This window comes from Patiria miniata, unplaced genomic scaffold (assembly GCF_015706575.1).
Source record: "Patiria miniata isolate m_02_andy unplaced genomic scaffold, ASM1570657v1 HiC_scaffold_13, whole genome shotgun sequence".
In the NCBI taxonomy this organism is placed as follows: domain Eukaryota; kingdom Metazoa; phylum Echinodermata; class Asteroidea; order Valvatida; family Asterinidae; genus Patiria; species Patiria miniata.
In genome coordinates, this window is record NW_024037051.1 from 16,886,683 (window position 1) to 16,908,540 (window position 21,858).

The following is a 21,858-nucleotide window of genomic DNA, read 5'->3' on the forward strand; positions in this document are numbered from 1 at the left end:
AAACCCTTTGACATCCCTTTTTGGTTAATCATTTTTGAAAGGTGCACTTTTTGAAACATTTTAAATGATCCGTGGACATGCTTTCTACCAAATAAAGATCATAACTTCAAAACTTAATTATTTAGTTACGCATTTTCTCTGCACTTCAAGCTACGATTTTGGTTTTATTTAATGAAAAGGAGGCCATTAAAAGAGCTTTAATATGATGTACAACTTGGCTTTCTGGATGCTATGGTTTTGAAGATACAAGTATTTAAAGTTCGGAGGTCATGCTATTTAGTCAAATGTTGGTTGACCCGTATCCCAAAAACTAATGAGCCAAATTCCAAAAAAAACAAACCAATTCCGGGGGTTTTCTCATATAGGCCAATCATCACAACAAATTTCGTTTAAATCTGTGAGTCGGGTAAAAAATCGTGTTGATCTGACACGGAATGACCTCTCAGCTTAGAGTAGAACAAGCCAACGATAACGTAACGTATGACTATTAAGGAATAAACGAAAATATTGAAATTACTACGTATTTCTGTCTAAACGAATTACAGCCTAGTAGATTTAAATACTTTTTAAGTATTATGGAGTGAATAGATTATCATACTTATTATTAAGATTATTGTTATTGGCATGGGTGTACTTCAAATTGGTTTACTTTGCCGTTGAATTGTGATCAGACTGCTTGAACAGGTTTTAATTAAAACTTGCAGAAATATTGCCTTTATCACAAAGTATTCTCGCTTTTAAGTTTTACAGCAAAGTATAGATTTAAGCATATAGTTAAGTGTATGAGATGTATCAGTGAGTATCAATTTAATATGCAAAGTGTATTTGCCTAAAGGTTTTAATTAAAATATGCAGAAACTTTGCATTTGCTGTAGCATATATTTTCCGCTTAGAAGTATTACAGCGAAGTAGATAGACCGACTGTTGTTTTGAATATCATATCATCGTAAAAATAGTTTAACAGCAAGATGTATATAACACTGATTTAACTTTGATTGTACTCAGATTTGAAACGGGGATTGCAAAGGTTTGTTATAAAAATGTCATGCATGCAGAATTTATTTCGAAAGTCATGGTAACATCTATCAATCGAGTGTTCATTATCATGAGTGGAGTGTTTGTGATTTGTCAACAAAATATATTCAATCCGAAGGGCCATTGAAAACAGCCAACTACATGTATAATTGTATTTATTCACTTCAAAGCCTCATCTACCCCCTCCCATCCTAGCCACCCTCTTTGAACAATCAAGGATCCACCTCTTTGATTTTCAAAACTCCAGTGACAGCCACGTTGTGCAACAGATTCAGGTAACAAAGATTTCCTAATCCAGATTGGTTTTCTTAACGCGGGACGAAGGTGCAGCTTGTTGATTCTACGAAGTAAGCAATCCAATTGATAATGAAATTTCAACGACTTCATAAAATTTCAACGACTTGCGTCACCATCATTGGTCAACCTGATTATTTAAACACAGGGAACTTCCCCTTAAAAGTGCTGACATCCTTCTAATCTCTTCAAGGTCTTAGTTTAACACTAGACTTGGAATATAAACAGTGTCATCTAGCAGTCAGCCCCCCCCCCCATCCCTCCCCCAATTAAAACAGACCTTACCATATACGGGACTATCAGGAAAAAGATCGGCCAAATGTAACAATCTCCCACAGGTAAGGTATAGGCCTAGGCCTAATGAGGAGATCAAAAACTTTGATCTGTGAAACTGTACCGGATGAAAAACTGTACCTGTAGCCGGGAAAGATTGCCATATGATATTAGACACTATAGCAGAACTGTAGCTATTGAGGGGGTAGTAACAGGTCTTACAAGATAGATTCTTGGGTAAAAAGACCAGATGCGCTTTAGGAACCGAGGAGAAAAATCGAAAGATAACAAGTCATATATCATACGTAGACCTATATTTCACAAATTTCCAGGAAAACGATCTGCCAAAGTTAACAATATCGAAATGTCAATGGTCAACCCACCAAAAATTGAAAAGACAAAAATGAAAGATGATAATGTTGATCATCATTATTCTGTGCAGCCTGAACACATGTGAGAGTTTTGAGTTTTGAATATTTTAACTATTTTTAAAAGAATTTTTAATTATGGGGACTTATTACTTGTGTACATGGTATTTTTTTAAACTGCACCCTATAGACTTACAAAAATAAGGGTTGGGAAGAGCTGGAACTCAATTTACACATGAGGGTGCTATTGACCAATCCGTAGGCAGGAATACGTATTAATCGTTGTGTGTGTGTCTTATGTCGCAGCTTCAAAGACAAACATGCAAGTTTAGTTTGAAAATAATTGCCCTTCTTCTCCCCAACAATCCTTCCTTTGTAATGCGTTGCAACTGGTTCGGTTGAGAAAGAGGAGGCGTTTTATTCAAGCCAAATAAGAAGTTGAACACCCAGTCTTGTTTAGATGTAGGTTTAGCTAATTTGTTACACGAAACAATATAGCGCCGTGATGTGCCAAACGGCCTATTCCCTACCAAACCTGGGAGCTTAGGCCAAAAAAAAAAGTCTCCGGTTTCTGGTATGCGCGCGCGTCGCCGTAGCCATGCGCGTCGGCAAAATGAAAAAGTTTTTTTTTCAATGAAAGATGATGTCTCAAAACTGCCAAACTCACTGGTTTGACTGGAATCCTGCTGCTGCACAATTTTAACGTGTTTTTAGATTGGGTTATGGTCGAGAATAAGCTTTATGTGGCCTCTCTGGACTCCCATATATTTGCACTAAGTTTAGTCGGGCATCATTTGCAGTCATCAGCACACATATGAAGCAAAAAAATCAGGTAAAAAAAAAAAAAGCCGTGTCGCCGCACCACTTTTTGGGCAAGCTCCATACAAGAAACCGGAGACTTTTTTTTTTGGCCTATTCCCTACCAAACCTGGGAGCTTATCCTTGCAGGGTAAACATAAATGTGTATTAACAAATATCGCATGACATTCAACACGGATTATAGCAGCTGCATGTTCCAGCGGTTGGAACAATAATTGATTGTAATTTACTTTTGTATATTCAACATTCAAAGGGTGGATATTCTTTGATTAAAATGGCTCCGATGCTTTGCGTCCACGCTCATTCGAATCATTGGGGTTTAAGCCATGGATTAGGAGTGCCTGCACAATAACAAATGTTCAAAATGCACTTGGTAATTTTGTTGTTATTACAACAATATTTAGACTGACACTTTTTTGGAGACATACCATACATAGTAATCACCGAGGCCTGTTTAAAGCGGATTACTGCCCCCGAGTTCCAGCTCACAGAAACGCTGTAGGAGGATCATGAAAACAATCTGTCATCCACCCTAAACTCATTTCCCCCTTCAAAAATCCACAGTGCGTAAATAGTCTGTAGTCATGTCATAACCACTTCCAAACCGATTTTCCGTAATAAACTTTTCAGGTCGATGCTATACTTTCCAAAGCGAACCTTTGAGGCGGATTTTGGATTTCCCCGTCTGTTTAAGTGCGCAACGCTCGCCGTCCTAGTCTGTGGAATAGACAATGTCCTGCTATAGCGTGTATGATATGCGTGAAGTTTATGCAAAACAGCACTACGTCTTGACCTGCAGATTCTAACCTTCTATTCTGTCTTAGGTAACCCGATGCTGTATGAACTACTAATCGTCAGGCATTGACGTCTAGGGTTCTCACAACTTTCTGTTCGCTTTGTGGTGTTATTTGTTCTTTTCAGATCAAATAATACTTGCCACTGAGCTGAATGCACTATGCACATTTCAGCTGAGATCGGGTCAGAACCAAGGTCACAATGTGTTTTTTTTATCTCTTTATTTGGTGGTGCGCTGTTTGTTCTCACTTTAACCAACGTTATTGTGCTGAAATGTCAGGTGACTCATCAGCAGCATACAGCTTGTGACCTCAGCCAAGTTTGGAAGAAAAAAAAGTCAACAAAAGAGAGCAGTGAAAATCCCAGGTAAGCGAAACAGGCTCATTGTATGCTTTGTCTGGGGACCGTGTCCCAATCAACATGTGCATGAAGTGCACAGTTTTATTTACAACTGATGAAATTCTCATGAATATCCGTTAATGCTAACTTGACTTATTTAAAGATCTGATTTGGCTCCATTCCAATGGAAAAGCTGACGTAACTAAAAGCATATATAACGCCAATAAGAATGTTAGGCTAAATATGGACAACACAGCACCTGACACTCCACAATCCAAATGTCCATGAAACATGGTTAAGTAGTCTTGTATAAGCTAGATTCTAACATTATCTCCGACATGAATATGTTCTGATAAAACACAATTTTAAGTCTCATGTAATAATTGAGGTAGGGCCTTCGAGTCTTGGATCTGTCTTGAACTACAAAAGATGCACACACCAGTATCTACTGCAACACAAAATCCCTCTACTGTTTGATTTCCATTAAGGTGGGGTAAAATTAGCATTTGAAGAGCTGTGATATCTCTGGATTTAATGAAAAGATTTTCACAGGAATTGGAGTAGTAGGCAAGACTGTATTTAAAAGTACTATCAAAATTGAAAACTAAATGTATGATTCCTTTTTAAGGCAGGTACGATTTGCTAACTTGCCAACCGATAAAAATAGAACACATTCAACAACAGGGCTGACCCGATGCTCACCCCAAATAATAATAAAAGAGAGGACCTACCAAAATTAGATCGTCCTTGTTTTGCAATTTTTCCCAGGAAAAAAATAAGTCGTAACAATTCCATACATGGACATGACTTTACGCTCTACCTAACTACTACAATACAAGGGACTTTACCTGATATTTCCCCGCTGAGTGTTGCAATCTCTACAGAATAATAGTGTACATCATAAAGAGGGATTTCAAAATAATTACTGCACATACTTGCTCATACTGCACAATGACATTGGTCTATAGGTATATACATGTACGATTTTCGTCTTAAAGTGATTGGTGATACATAATCTACGCAGGTATACTTTTTGAGTTGCAGACAGAGTCTGATTTAGCTCTATTCCAATAAAATATGAAGTGAAAGCTAACGCCACTAAGTATTCTATATTTGTACGACACAGCACCTGACACTCCACTTTCTAAATGTCTATTAGGCATGGCTATGTTATCTTGTATAAACAATATTTAAACGTTACAAACTTTGCTGACCCAATGCTCACCCCAAACGCTACAAAAGAGAGGACCTACCCAAATTTGTTTGCCCTTGATTTCGCAATTTTTTCCAGGTACAAATAAGTCATACAAGGGAATTCCCCCGAACGTTCCCGGCTGAGTTTTGCAATCTTTTCAGGGAAATATTTTACATAACAAAGAGGTTTTTCAAAACAATTGTGTGTTATGCTCATACTGCACAATTCCATTGGACTACACGTACGTACACGATTCTCGCTGTAAAGTAATTGGAAATACATGTTCTACGCAGTTGCACTTCTGGTACTGCGGACAGACTGACAGGGAGTTTCTCTAGGAAATTAGCAGAAAAATCGAAAGGTATGTTTGTATTTGTTTCCATGGCCATATCGCCAAATTTTGTTAAATCTTCGACCTGAATTTAAATGGTACACTATTGGGAATTCCAAATGTTCAACTGATTCCAAAACATTTTGTTTCCATTAATAGTTTCGTTCCAAGAGATAGTTAGTTATCCAAGAAATGTTTGACAAGTGTTGTTCCACTATTTACTGGTATTATATATGGTTTCTGATTTTCAGAAAGCACGAAAAACATTTCAGTTTCCAACGTTATACACTCGTTACATTTCACATTGGTTGATTAAAAGTCGTATGTTATGCATGGAATACTTGGCCATTGTAATATACGAATTTGTTGCAAAGTCGAAATATAAAGGGCTGGTTACTGAAGTGCACATTGTTAGTAAATTCTAACAATGTTTTGTGATCGATTGATATTTTTTATTGAATGGAATCCCAAATTTCTGTATTTGCTCAGAGGTTAGAAAGCTCTGCTCATAATTTTCGATCGTATAACCAGAGTTGTAATGACTCGAGTCAATGACTCGACTCGAGTCCGACTCGGTGACTCGACTCGACTCGAGTCCTGACAGGTAAATGACTCGACTCGACTCGAGTCACTGCGAGCAAATGACTCGACTCGACTCGAGTCCCTCATCAGAATGACTAGACTTGACTCGAGAAAGGCTAATAAGACTCGAGTCCCAAAAATAAAAGCAAAACTTACTTGCGAAAAATATTTGCAATGACTTACGCCGCGCCGTTCGCGTTGCCAGTTTTTGTTCACGTCACGTTATGTTCGCGAATTATGTACGTTCATATACAGCGGCCGTCTGTTTTCCTTCCTCCATAATGATACAACAAACATACACCGTGTCGCGGACTCCCACCTTGTGGTTCTATAGCATGTAATGCTAAACCCGGAACCAGACTTAAAACGCATTTCTCAATCCGTGGTTTCATCATTGGTTTCGGGCGATTTCTTATAAAGCTCTTGGTGGAACGCTGGCTAAATTGATGTCCCGATTTCACACACACACAAAATGGATACAGATGGGACCACCTTTAAATAATCAGAAACAGTTTTGTATAATGTAATTAGGTTTTGACGTTGTCAACGATCAGCGAACAACATAATCTAGACCCGAAGCCCAAACAGTTATAAGACCGAAGTTTCACATCTTCTTATCTGTGACGTGAGCTAGCAATGGAAACTGTTGGTTGGGTACCATACAGCATACTTTATGTCTTTGGATTTTTGTAATAGACTGGTGCCTTGTATTCTTTCTCTCTTGTGTTTGTTGCTTTTTATTGTAATTTATTATATAGTGTTCAAATATTTGTGACTCGAATTGACTCGAGCTAAATACTTGACTCGACTCGACTCGACTCGACCACACACTGTGACTCGACTCGACTCGACTCGACCTTGTTGACCTAATGACTCGACTCGACTCGAGTCACTTCTTTAAAATGACTCGACTCGACTCGAGTCACAAAAATCAGTGACTCGTTACAACTCTGCGTATAACACAAAAAACACGACCGACTGTTTTCAAAATTCTCATTTTGTGTAATAAATATTTAGGAATTTAGGAATTTGAAATGCATGGATTTAAAATTAAAGATTCTGAACTAAAAGCCTCTTTTAACGCCATCATTTTGTTTTCTTTTTAGATATATATTTTTAACTTTTTGTCCCGCTAGTCGTCCACAGTTTGTTACAGTACTGACAAATTAAAAGCTTTTATAATGGATTGGAAATCTGAAAGAAAGGGTTGTATCGTCTGACGGTTCACAGAAATCCGCATACAATGTATTTGTTTTGTCCGATGTTTCAATTTCCTTGATTTCTTGGTTCGTATTCTGTTGGCAAGAATTTGTGCTACGATTATAACTAAAACGGCGAAGCCGCCATGTCTTGCTGTCGAAGGCGGGAAGGGAGGGATCAAGGTAGGGTTGGAGATGGGCATGATGAAAGGGGATCATACGAAAGCCCGTTAGTGCCATCGAATGTATAAATTGCTCTTTTGCAAGTATATGTTTGGTAAATCTTGTTTTTCGGATGTATATGTTTGGTGAATCTTGTTTTTCGGATGTATATGTTTGGTGAATCTTGTTTTTCGGATGTATATGTTTAGCAAGTCTTGTTTTTTGGATGTATATGTCTAGCAAGTCTTGTTTTTTGGATGTATATGTTAAGCAAATCTTGTTTTTTGCAAGTATATGTTTGGCAAATCTTGTTTTTTGCATGTATATGTTTCCCGAGTCTTGTTTTTTGCAAGTATATGTTTGGCAAGTCTTGTTATTTGCTAGTATTAATTTGGCAAATCTTGTTTTTGCAAGTATGTTTCGCAAGTCTTGTTTCTGTGAAGTCTATTTTTAGTAACAGTCTTGTTTTTTGCAAGTATGTGTTTCCCGAGTCTTGTTTTTTGCAAGTATATTTCGCGAGTCTTGTTTTTGTGAAGTCTATTTTTAGTAACAGTCTTGTTTTTTTGGAAGTATATGTTTCCCGAGTCTTGTTTTTTGCATGTTTATGTTTCCCGAGTCTTGTTTTTTGCAAGTATGTTTCGCAAGTCTTGTTTCTGTGAAGTCTATTTTTAGTAACAGTATTGTTTTTTTGCAAGTATATGTTTCCGAGTCTTGTTTTTTGCAAGTATATGTTTCCCGAGTCTTGTTTTTGTGAAGTCTATTTTTAGTAACAGTCTTGTTTTTTGGAAGTATATGTTTCCCGAGTCTTGTTTTTTGCAAGTATATGTTTCCTGAGTCTTGTTTTTTGCGAGTATATGTTTCCCGAGTCTTGTTTTTTGCAAGTATATGTTTCCCGAGTCTTGTTTTTTGCAAGTATGTTTCGCAAGTCTTGTTTTTGTGCAGTCTATTTTTAGTAACAGTCTTCTTTTTTGCAAGTATATGTTTGGCGAGTCTTGTTTTTTTTTTAAAGTATATATGTAGGGACCCGCGATCTGCTACTCCCCACACAAAATTGTTGCACCCCTATTTTTATTTTTGGAATAGTCCTACTAGCTTGTACATGTACTTGTAGCTGCATAACATGTGGTCCATGTAATAATGGTACGGTATCCGGTCACTTCGGCACCTTGGCAACTCGGCACCTGCCAACTCGGCACCTTGGCAACTCGGCACCCACCAACTCGGCACCCACCAACTCGACACCCACCAACTCGACACCTGTACAAAAACCAGTTTGGCACCTAGCCGACTCGGCACCTGACATACTCGGCACCTCCCCATGTGCACAATTCGAAATGTTTCTCAGTAATCAGTCCGCACATAACTGATTTTCATTGAGCTGGTAAATACGCTGTTACGTTCGTTGACAGTTCCTCCGATATTTTGAGTACGGGTAGCAAGCACTGTACGCTGGCCGTCACCGGTCAACGCTTGTCCTTCCAAGTCCACGGCAACGATGCACTGCGCCTGGCCTGGCCGCACATCCACACCGGCCATCGCCACGGTGCACGGCCGGTGACAGTGCCGTGCTTGACCGCACATGCCCTCCGGCCATCGCCACCGCGCACGGCCGGTGACAAGTGCCACGCCTGGCCGCACAGCGCCAACATTTCCAGCCCCCCCCAACAAAAAAACGAGATGGGGCATTGGTTGTGAATAACGGCAAGACACAATTTTGCTTTCGGGATGACAGGTGCCGAGTTGGTCAGGCGCTGAGTTGGAAGTTGTGAGAAAGAAGCAAAATTTGGGTGCCGAGTTGGCCAGGTGCCGAGTTGGCTGTGTGCCGACCAAATGCCGAGTTGACAAGGTGCCGAGTTGGCAAGGTGCCGAGTTGGTGGGTGCCGAGTTGCCAAGGTGCTTAAGTGACCGGATACCGTACCATTGTTACATGGACCACATGTTATGCAGCTACAAGTACATGCTGTACAAGCTAGTAGGACTATTCCAAAAATGAAAATAGGGGTGCAACAATTTTGTGTTGGGAGTAGCAGATCGCGGGTCCCTACATACATGTATATACTTTTAAAAAAAACCAAGACTCGCCAAACATATACTTGCAAAAAACAAGACTGTTACTAAAAATAGACTTCACAAAAACAAAACTTGCGAAACATACTTGCAAAAAACCAGACTCGGGAAACATATACTTGCAAAAAACAAGACTCGGAAAACATATACTTCCAAAAAACAAGACTGTTACTAAAAATAGACTTCACAAAAACAAGACTCGCGAAATATACTTGCAAAACACAAGACTCGGGAAACATATACTTGCAAAAAACAAGACTGTTACTAAAAATAGACTTCACAAAAACAAGACTTGCGAAACATACTTGCAAAAAACAAGACTCGGGAAACATATACTTGCAAAACACAAGACTCGGGAAACATATACTTCCAAAAAACAAGACTCGGGAAACATATACTTGCAAAAAACAAGATTCGCCAAACATATACATCCAAAAAACAAGACTTGCTAAACATATACATCCGAAAAACAAGATTCACCAAACATATTCATCCGAAAAACAAGATTCACCAAACATATACATCCGAAAAACAAGACTCGGGAAATATATACTTGCAAAAGAGCAATTTATACATTCGATGGCACTAACCGGCTTTCGTAGTACCAGGATTCAGGATGATGTGCCAAGGTGTAGGGGTCAGTTTTTAAATGCCAACAAAAAAAGTCAACAAACGTCCTTATAAATACATGCATGTGTACATTGGATAACCGTTACCGCGTTATGGGGACGTTTGCCATTGTTAGTGTAATTAGGACCTACCCGGTAGTTGTGGGGAATTTTTGCAGCCTCAACAGCGTCTTTGGTCCTGATATTACCATGGGTGAGCTCGTGTGTAGTCCCCACAAATGCGAAACAAGAATGGTATATTCATGTAGCCACACCACCATCACCACACCCCCCAAACCTTACCCCATCCCCGCCCCTACCCACATCCACCCCATCCTCTCCCTACCCATTCCAACCTACCACCTACACATCCCCACCCCATCCCAACTCCAATCCCTATCAACCTCCCCTCCCCCACCCCAACATCAGCACCCATCCCATTCTCCCCTATACCCATACCCACCCATACATCCCCACCCCACCACAACCACTACTCCAATCCCTATATCCCAGCCCTCCACCATCCCCTCCCCTAACCCAACATCTACACCAACCTACCCCACACCCACCTACCCCACCCCCTACCCATCCCCACCTAACCCTACACCCCAAGCCCCTTCTCTAACCCCTATGGTAATACCCTTGGTATAACATAGGCTTTTATCTGCTTATCGCAGCTCGCCAAACAAGGCAGAATAGGGGACACTGGCCTCATTGTGTAGTGTGAACAGTGTTTTAATCAAATGAATAAACTTTCTCAAACAGTTAAATACTCACGCGCTTTTAATAAAATGACAGATCCTACTGTATCAAAAGACTTAACGTAGTCTAAAAGAGAACCGCCAAAATCTTATATCGGCGTTTCGTTTCTTTCTGTAGGGTCACGTTTACAGCACTTCCTGGAAGCATAGCCGTGTATTTCTTTGGACAGGACGTTCTGTGGCTTGCCATAAGTTGACCAGGTGAGATCAAAATGTTACATCAGGTCACGAAGGAAATGTTATTATAAGGACGACCCTTATAATTCTTTGGTTCTCAGTTTCGACCGACCCTATTTTGGGCTCTCGACCCAAGACCCTTTTTTGTTTATTATCGCCGTCCTTGTTTTGCACCCCCTAAAACAAGCAACAAATACATACATGAAAAACAAAATAAATACCAAATTGAGGCAATCAGGTTTTTTTTGTCATTGAGGGAGCTATTGCTAATAACCCAACTTCTACACCACCTACCCCAGACCCACCTACCCCACCCCCTACCCATCCCCACCTAACCCTACACCCCAAGCCCCTTCTCTAACCCCTATGGTAATACCCTTGGTATTACATAGGCTCGCATCTGCTTCGCAGCTCGCCAAACAAGGCAGAATAGGGGACATTGGCCTCGTTGTGTAATGTGAACAGTGTTTTAATCAAATGAATAAACTTTCTCAAACAGTTAAATACTCACGCGCTTTTAATAAAATGACAGATCCTACTGTATCAAAAGACTTAACGTAGTCTAAAAGGGAACTGCCAAAATCTTATAATCGGCGTATCGTTTCTTTCTGTAGGGTCACGTTTACAGCACTTCCTGGAAGCATAGCCGTGTATTTCTTTGGACAGGACGTTCTGTGGCTTGCCATAAGTTGACCAGGTGAGATCAAAATGTTACATCCAGTCACGACAGAAATGTTATTATAAGGACGACCCTTTTATTTCTTGGTTCTCAGTTTCGACCGACCCTATTTTGGGCTCTCGACCCAAGACGCTTTTTTTTGTTTATTATCGCCGACCTTGTTTTGCACCCCCCAAAACAAGTAAAAAATACATAAATGAAAAACACAAATAAATATCAAATTGAGGCAATCAAATTTTTTTGTCATTGAGGGAGCTATTGCTAATAATATTCGATTTCGCGAGAAGTACCGCGAAAAGCAACCGATGCAGTCCCAGAGGATGCGAGGGTGTTGCCTCTTATAATATCCGCTAAAACCTTATTAAGCTGCATGATACAGATAATTATCATGTTAGTCAACTACATCTTGCCAAAGATGGCCTGACTATTTCAGGCCTCACAGTGCCCCTCCTCATCAATGTAGATTTTTTAGCTGTGGGATAGCAGCTCAACAAAAAAACTTGTCTCTCCGTTTGGCCAAAAAAAAATGTCTCCGGTTTCTGGTATGGAGCTTGCCCAAAAAGTGGTGCGGCGACGCTTTTTTTTTTTTTACTTGTATTATTTTGCTTCAAATGTCGGCTGATGACTGCAAATGGTACCCGACTAAACTTAGTGCAAATATTATGGGAGACCAGAGAGGCCACAAAAAGCGTATTCTCGATCATAACCCCATCTAAAAACACGTTAAAATTGTGCAGCAGCAGGATTCCAGTCAAACCATTGAGTTTGGCGGTTTTGAGACATCATCTTTCATTGAAAAAAAAAACTTTTTCATTTTGCCGATGCGCATGGCTACGGCAACGCGCGCGCATACCATAGACACCGGAGACTTTTTTTTTGGCCTTAGTCCGTTGGTTAGTTAGTAACAAACATTTACATCGTCTATTACTCCTACTATTTGACCGATTTCAACCAAAATTTGGCTCAAGTTTCAGTAGCCCAGCCCCAACATGTTACATGACCAAGCTGGGATCAAAGGTCATCATGGGGTCACTGGGGTCAAAAACCTGAATTATTAAAATCAAAACACTAATCTTTCCAGAAATTACATGGCACAATCACGTGACTCATGCATGAACATGAATTCGTTGGCCCGCAGCTTCTGAGATATTTCCGATCGAGCTTGTTTTATTAGCTTGTAAAATTCAAAATTTAGGTTTTTCTTCAGGTTGTCCATACAAGCACCACAACACTGGCAATTATTTTGGATGCAAAACTGTTCCCTTTTTTAGCATGAGGTTGCAAAAATATAGTGAATTGCTAAATTCTTTACGGTAGAAAAATTTATCAATTTCATGTAACATAAACACTTGTATCAGTCTTAGAGAGGTAGGCTTATATTGATATTATGATTACTATTGGAATTATTGACTGTCGGTCAAAGTGATTCTTACAGTTTTTATTATAGGCTATATAGGTTGATTTAAACATAAAATAGGTTCCCGAGTTGAAATAGTACTTTATATGTTACAGATTACGTTGTGAGGCCTGCCAATTGAGCAATATCAACTCAAGATCAACTCTTTGCAATACAACAAAGGGACAATACCACACTTTGCATAATTTATTTCAGCAATCTTTACGGGTGCAAACAGAGTTTTTTTCCGCAGGTTTTATATATTTTTTGCCGACCTACCAACCTTACTTAATGAGCAAGGCAGTATTTGTTATTTGTTATCCGTTACTTCGTATGTATCAAACCCGGAAATGAACATCATCTCAATTTAAGTTATGCAACCGAAATAGATTGTATAATTACATGCATATATTTTTGTAATTTGACAGAAGTCTAGGGTGCTCCACTACAGAAGGCTTTGTCCTCTCGGATGTCGCCCCCATTCATATAATTTTTTGTTCCAGATATATAGTATTTGTATAATTAATTTTGTTATTGTATCATTTTGTGTATTCTTTCTTGATTTTATATGAACGGAAATTAAAACAAACAAACAAACAAACACCCCAACAACCCCAACAAACAAACAAACAAACAAACACCCCAACACCCCAACAACCCAACAAACAAACAAAGAAACAAGCAAACAAACTTCAGAGGCCAAAATATAAGAACCATGGAAATAAAAGGGACGACCTCTTGTGAACTCCGTTACAGTAGCGGCATTGAATGATTGACATACTGCTTAATACCAGAAAGGGTCAAAATATGTTAGTGCTTGTAGATTTAGGCAATCCTTTGGTTTTGCCTATTTTATGGGTGGAGCTAATTTCTTGTATAAGAGAGAGCACACGAGCCAAACTCAGCAAAACGGTCTTAAACAATTGTGCATGCTTTACATTTATTTATTCCAGTATTTATTTTATTAAAAAGTGTAATTCATAGAGGTTTTATTTCCCATTTTGTGGTCAATGTGTGCAAGAGGCGGAATATTTGAGCTGATAAGTTCAATTCCTGCTCAAATGTCCGTATTTAATAGTAAAAACAAAATAAATCTTTTGTTGTGATCTAAAGAGCTTAAACGGGTCCCATTTCCCTTTTAACACCAAGATTGGAAGATCCAGGGATGTGGTCAAATATTAGGGTACTTACAAAAAGAATTTTTATTTTTTAGTTATAATGAATTAAGCAGGCACGCAGCAAAATTCCTCTAAGCAGTTGACAGAAAAAGTGATAGCCTAAAGTTCAACGCTCAACTACAACTTCCAGTGACATTTTAATTTTCAGCGCTACCTTTCAAATCAACCCCCCCCCGCCCCAGAAAATACAAACACAAAGACAAACACGTCGTAGATCCATACATGTGTGAAAATTGGTTAAAAGTAAGTGTTTAAATTGCTAAAGTTGCTAAAGTTGCTAAATTTGCTAAATTGCTAAATTTTTAACACGGTATTTACAGTGTTTAATCAAAATCGCCACTAAAAAGATTTTTTTTATATTCGAACTTTTCAATGTTCGAAAACTGTTTGCGGCTCCTTACAGAACTGTCATGTTTATACCAAAAGTGCAGCATTGTACCCTAAAGAACCTTTCCTCTCCAGTATACCGCCTTTTAACACACGTGGGCCACGCCCAAAAAAATACAAAAAAAATTGGATATTTTGGCAACAACGTTGTTTTGGAAACGCCTGTTTTTAAGTGAACGACAAAAATTGTTCGGTAATTAAAGTTTTTTTTTTTTCAGAATGAAGCCTGTGATGAAGAGACATCTTTTCTGGCTGGTGATTTGTATGGCCTTTGTATTACCAGAAATGCCGGTGTCTGCTCTGGATCTGCAGTTACCTGGTACCAATCAGCCCAAATGCTCTGGAATCTCAAGAGGTAAACGCTTTATTATTGGCTTTACCGATAACACCGATGAATACTCTCATACAAGGAAGCTGTACATTCTCGTGGTTGCTTTTAGCAATCAGCAAACCTCCGTTACTATCAGCAGTAAGTTTCAAGTGGATGGGGAGCAGTTTCAGGAGAGTTTTGTGATAGAAGCAGGTGGATATCGACGAATCAATGTTCCAGCTGAACTAATCATGAACGGCAACGAAAGAAGTGTGAAAGGAATCGAAATAAGGGCTTCTAGTGAAGTGTCTGCGTACGGTCTGATTTACCAAGATTACACAACGGATGGTTTTCTTGGTATACCCACAAACAATCTGGGTATGCAGTACGTGATTGTAACACCTACGCAAGGTTTTTTGCCGTCACAGTTTTCTGTCATCGGTACAGAAGATTCCAGCTCGGTTCAGGTTACATTACAGGGCACTGTTACATTCGAAGGACAGACTTATAATGCTGGTGACGTGCTGAGCTTCATGGTAGATAAGTTAGAAGCCGTTCACATCCAAGGACGTGACAGATCACAGGACTTGACAGGAAGTATTGTTCAGACCAACAAACTGGTATCTGTGTTCAGTGGTAATGAATGCGTAAGGCAGAGCGGTTCAGCTTGTGATACAGTGACAGAGCAATTGGTACCCGTCAAAAGTTGGGGGCAGAAACACATCTACACAGCAGCCCGAGATGATGACGGCAACAACTACAAGGTTGTTGCTTATTTGAGTGGAACAATCGTTACAATCCCTGGAATTCAAGATCAGTCACTGGAACCGGGAGAATTTTGGGAGGGTAGCTTGTCCGGTTCTGGACTCGTGTCGTCCAGTAAACCAACCCTGATGATGCAGCAGTTGGCATCCGTAAACGGCAGGACGGTCGACCCTTCATTTATTCAGGTTCCTGCAGAGGAACACTTTGGGTTTGTGTTTGGATTCACGACCCCTCCTCATTCTGGAGGTGATTCCGGTGGTTACTTCAATTTCATCAATATCATTGTGAAAAATGATTCCCGAGAAACTGTATATCTTAATAGTTTTCCAATCAACGGTACAAATACACACGAAAGTAATGTTCCCCACACTAATTACATATCACTTACGGTTCAACTGCCAAAAGGTGAAGGTGTCTACTACGTCGAACAAACAGATCCGTATTCATCACCCCTGTCTGTCATTGTATATGGATATGAATCTTACGAGACATATGGCTACGCTGCTGGTCTGTCTCTACCAAGCAATAAACAAGTGCTGAGTTTGAAACCTTACTATTTGCGAGAACTTGGTGGCGAGCTTTTTACAATGACTGTTCCCTGTTTGCAGACAAACGCTATATCTTTTCAAGAAGCACAGTGCAAATTTTCCACTGGCTTTGGAGACGTCATTGTTTCTGGTGAACGCACCGACTCTTACACTGTTGTCTGCATCACTCCCACCTTTTACAAGAACGGACTTACATCTGTCTATGTATCACTTGACGACGGTGAATCATTTCCATACTCCGGCATTGTCTACGTTGCATCTGAAGAGGATCTGCCGCCACTCGTTGAAATCCAACAGGTGAATTCTGAGTATGGAGATGGCATCATTGACCTAACCTCAGATGATCCGATCATGTTCTCCTGGGATCCTAGAAGTCTTGGTGAAGGAGTTTCACAAGTTACTGTTATGATGCAAGACACAGATTACAACGGCGATGTGAATCCAGTCTTGATGGAAGGGGTTACAGTGAAGAGCAATGTCTTGAACAACGGTAGTCTGATGATATATCCAAGAGACCTCCAATCCCTCACCAGTGCTGGTTTGTCACTCACTGCATTTTATCTTACTCCCTCTGCATTGAGAAGACGAAGAAATGTTGGAGCTTTGTTGTGGCGCTTAAGAAGATATTATGGTCCTGCTGCAATTATAGTTACTGCAATCACCTGTGAAGTTTCAAAGTACCAGTTAAAGAAGACTGTGCCTACAGGACTGCCTCCATGTCCTTGCAACACGGGACAAGCTTTTCGAGACCTGAACTTCCAAGAGGCGAATTTTGCGAATTTCTTCTTCCATCCGGGTGCTGATAACTGTTACCGGTCTGTTAATTCATTGCCGACTGGAGCAGGTCAACAGTGTTGTTACGGAACAGACGGTAATATCCTGGTAGGTCCCCCTGGGGGAGGAACAGCCGATAGGTACAGTCCAGGAGAGCATTTCTGGAAGCATCAATGGTTCGATGTTCTTCCTTGGCTTTGCTTATGCAAACTGTCAAACAACTGTAAAGAATATTACAAGTACAGGCCATCGGATGATTGTTCTGACTACGACCCACCTCGCCCGGCTGGGGGCACTGGGGATCCTCATCTGACAAGTCTGGATGGCTACAAATTCACTTTCAACGGAGCCGGGGAATTTCTGATGGCGTCTTCTGCAGTACATAACTTAACCTTTCAATCTCGTATGGAGAGGTACCGCAACACCAATGCCTCTGTGTACACGGCATTCGTTCTTCAAGTGAACGATTCTTCAAAAGTCCAGGTGCAGAGGTCTGACATGAACGAGACACTGATTCTTATAGACGGTGAGCCGTTGCGTCTTGACTCCATCCCCGTCAAAGTTCATCACCTCAGAGGTGTTCGGATCCGCTTCAACTCTGACATGACCAAAATCAACATTGCATTCAGTGCTGGCATCGCTGTCACCGTGTATATGAATACCGAGGTGATGTCTTTCATTGCTCAACTGGACACACATTTCCAGGGTCAAGTTCAAGGACTTCTTGGAAACCTAAACGGAAACCCAGCTGACGATCTTCAGTTCCGAAACAGAACCATTCTGGAGCCTGGTTCTTCGCTGAAAGAACTTCATGAATTTGGTTTAGAGTGGTTGGTGGCTCTAGAGGAGTCCATATTCACCTACATCTCCCCATTTGACTACCACACATACCACTTTCCTGAGTTTTCCCCGACCTTCGAAATTCCTAATCTAGATGAAGTGAGTCAGGAAATCAAAAACTTGTGTGGCGATTCCATTGAGTGTGTCTTTGATGCGGTAACCACCGGCAGCCTGTCTTTTGCTAACGAGACTCTCGTGGTTACAGTCACAATAACTGAAGTCGAGAAAGGGTTGGTCAAGATTGTCAGCTGTGGCTACCCAGGTGATGTGGAGAACGGGTTGCTGTCGGGGTCTCTGTATTTCGTAAATGCTACTGTGGATGTGGCTTGTGATGATGACTTCATCTTGAGAGGGTCTTCCAGATTGACCTGTCTTGAAGATGGTCAGTGGTCGTCTGATCTCCCTGTTTGTGCTGCCAACTGTGGCTACCCGGGTGATGTGGAGAACGGATTGCTGTCAGGGTCTGTGTATCTTGTGAATGACACTGTGGATGTGGCTTGTGATGATGGCTTCACCTTGACAGGGTCTTCCAGTTTGACCTGTCTTGAAGATGGTCAGTGGTCGTCTGATCTCCCTGTTTGTGCTGGCATGGAAAATGGCGAGGAGGGAGGACTAGCTCATGGCATCATAGCTGCTATAGTTGTTGGTTCCGTGATTGTTGTACTTGCAATCTGTGGTTTGATTTACATTTTCATCAAAAGAAAATAAGTTTCAACAACGAAAGAAAGACTCGTCTTGAAACAGATACCACCGCACAAACCACAGTCTCTTTACAGCTGAATAACACTGTAGAGGTATCGCGAGAGCAGTGGTAAATTATTTGTTTGTTATCCCGATCATTATAGCCAAATCAACACACTAAGTAAAGTACATTAATTTCATTTTTAATCGCGCTTATAAAAGGTCGGGCCTAGACCTTCAAGCGAGCTTATCAGATAGAATTTCGCTCAGATTACCAAGAAAACATATGAAGTGAATTGCTCAGATTACCTGCGTATAATAACAAGGATAGGAGTCTGGATCGGATGCATATTTGTTTCCTTGGGTGCTTTTAAGCAGTATAGGCCTCGTAGCCCTCGTTACACGTGCACAGCGTGGAAGCCAAGGTGGAAGTTTAAATGTAGAATGTAAGAGTGCGAATTTTGTTAATTATAATTCATAACACAAACATTTCAATGTTGTACTCCTTAAGAGGCAATCATGTTGTGAAACAGGTTCTTTTCAACAGGCAAGTTATATTCCTTAAACCGATAACAAAAGAAACAAGACCCGAAAATTGTTTTAGTAAAACTAAAAGTAAGCAGAATTGTTACAAAACCAAGTAACTGTATGAATGGTTTGTCGTGAAAATTAAATTAAGTTCTGAAAACAACACTTATGCATGTATTCATATATCAACATGTTATGTATACCAATTTTATTATGTAGAAATGATTGCTTTTGTTACGTCATTACAATATACGGAATGTAGTTTTATATCGTTTATGAGTTTTATAATGTTAATGGCTATATAGTGGTGTCTTAAACTTTGCTTCATGGAAACTTCACCAATAGCCGTTTTCTTAGACTTTTCTTTAGAGTAGGTATATTTTATGACCTTATAATTTAGAAATGCAAAATGTTTTGATTGATTTCATGATTTAATATCAAGAAAAAATATCAATTCAGCTTTTCATTTCAGGTTACAAAGACTTTTTAACCACCTGTTGCGGTTGTTTACTTATGTACATGTATAGTGTTTTAATTTTAAACGTTCGTTTAAAATCAATATTGTAGTTTTCTATAAATACTTAGATTGTAACTAATGTGGATGAGTTAATTGATGAAGGGTTTTCAATAGAGCATGTAGACTGTCAACTAGTTAAAGGACCAGGACATGAATTTTACTGGGGAACATATATTTCGCAACTTTCTTTTCTTCTTAAGGCATGAAAACTATTTGAATCGCATTGTTGGTTAACATTCTTTAAACGTTTAAAATGTTCCATGCATTTCCTGACAACTGAGGGCGCTCTTGTAGTCTCTTTAGGAACACACTCTTCAGTTTAGGGGTTTTCTGTTCCAATTGTGAACCCAAAAATTTGTGAGAAAAGTTTTTGGACAAACGCAAAATTTGACTATGATGGAATTAACGAAAAGTGTACGTAAACTATTTCCGCTTTAACGAATTACAGCGCGGTAGATTGAAAGACTTTTCCAGTATTGTTGATGGGCAGGAAAAGATATATTATTTAATTGGAGGCTATTGTTATTTGCATGGTGTACTCAGTAAAATTGGTTGAATTTGTCGTTGAAGTATGGTCAGATTTGGGAAATTGTCTTGTAAACGATTGCATTAAAAGGTTTTAATTAAAACGTACAGAAATATTGCATTTAACACAAAATATTCTCGCTTTTAATTATTACAGCGAAGTAGATTAAAAGGCAATTAATTATAATCGAGTGTGTGGGATAGATATCATTGGGTTTAATTTAATATGCAAGGCGTACTTTTGTAAATGTTTTTATTAAAATGCGCAGAAAAATTGCTTTTGTCACACAATATTATCGCTTGTAAGTATAACAGCGAAGTAGATTGAAGTATAATCAAGTGTATGGGATGTTATATTATTGAGTATGCCAGGTGTATTCGCGTAAAAGGTTATATTACAATGTGGAGAAATATTGCATTTGCTATAAAATATATGTTTTGCTTAGAATTATTACAGCGAAGTAGATTTAAAGGCCTTCGAGTGTTGTTTTGGATTTCATATCATTGTAAATCAGTTGAACACCAAGATGTACTTAACATTAAGTTAACTTTGATTGTACTCAGATTTGAACCGAAAATAGCAAAGGTTTGCTTAAAAAAAGTCATGCACGCAGAATATATATCGAAAGACAGCTTAACATTTCTTAATCGAGTGTTCATTATCATGAGTTGAGTGTTTGTGATTTGTCTAAAAAATCAATTCATTATGGGATGCGCTCTGTCGCATGAAGGGAGATTGAGAACAGCCATTTGTAGCTGTATTCGTTGACTTCAACGCCTCATCTACCCCCCCCCTAGCCACCCCCTTTGAACAATTATGGATCCGCCTGATTTAAAAAAAACTATAGTTACAACTTATCGTTACAATGCTGTGCCATGCAACATATCCAGGGAACATGGATTTCCTAATCCATTTGGTTTTTTTTAACGCGTGAGCAAAGTGCAGCTCGTTGATTTCTACGAAGTGAGCGATACAATTGATAACGTATCATGAAATTCCAACGACTTGCGTCACCATTATTGGTCAACCTGATTATTCCAACTCAGGGGACTTCCCCGTAAAAGTGCAACCAGCGTTTCAATCTCTTCAAGGTCATGGTTAATCATAAGCACTCAGCCCCCAGATCTCTCACCCAATCAAAACAGACCTTACAATAGATGGGACTTTCCAGGAAAACGATCGGCCAAATTTAACAATCTTGAAATGTCAATGGTCAACCCACCAAAAATTGAAAAGAAAAGAAAGATGACAACGTTGATCATCACTTTTCTGTGCAGCCTGAACACCTGTGAGAGTTTTGAGTATTTTTTAAAAGACTCAAGTATGGGGATTTATCACTTTTGTCTATGGGAATGTTTAAACTGCACCCTATAGACTTACAAAAATGGCCGCCGCGCCACGCATGCGCTATGACGCGAAATAGTTTTTTTTTCTGTAGGCGGAACCAAGGAGGAGGGAAGAAAAAGTATTTCAAAGGGGTCACCTCTTCGGCGGATCTGCAACAAGTTCTCACAAATATTCAAAGGTCCGATAAGCCATCAGCCGATTAAAGCAATGTCGAGAAAAATAGGGGAGGGGACTTATGGGGGTTGAGAAGAGCTGGAACTCAATTAACGCCACGAGGGCGCTATATAGCAGGGAAATGCTATAACAGTTTCCCATAAAAGTTTCTCATGTTCAGGGCTGATGAAATATGAGTAAGGGATCCTTCTTTTTTGCCGTAA

At 39.7% G+C, this 21,858-nt stretch overlaps 1 protein-coding gene across 2 annotated transcripts; it reads left to right on the forward strand.

Annotated features, from left to right (window-relative positions):
• The first annotated feature begins 5,352 nt into the window (after positions 1-5,352).
• Positions 5,353-20,768, forward strand: LOC119721424 (sushi domain-containing protein 2-like). Of its 2 annotated transcripts, XM_038191505.1 has the most exons (4): positions 5,353-5,479; positions 10,947-11,029; positions 11,620-11,702; positions 14,864-20,768. In XM_038191505.1, exon 4 carries the CDS (start codon positions 14,865-14,867, stop codon positions 18,588-18,590), a length of 3,726 nt encoding a protein of 1,241 aa, XP_038047433.1. In that variant the 5' UTR covers positions 5,353-5,479; positions 10,947-11,029; positions 11,620-11,702; position 14,864; the 3' UTR covers positions 18,591-20,768. The 2 variants fall into 2 exon arrangements, with proteins under 2 accessions (XP_038047433.1, XP_038047434.1); XM_038191506.1 differs by lacking the exon at positions 11,620-11,702.
• Positions 20,769-21,858: the final 1,090 nt, after the last annotated feature.

What these genes read in the sequence shown, in the direction of transcription:
- LOC119721424 (XM_038191505.1), top strand. Translation starts at nt 14,865, where the DNA reads ATGAAGCCTGTGATGAAGAGACATCTTTTCTGGCTGGTGATTTGTATG.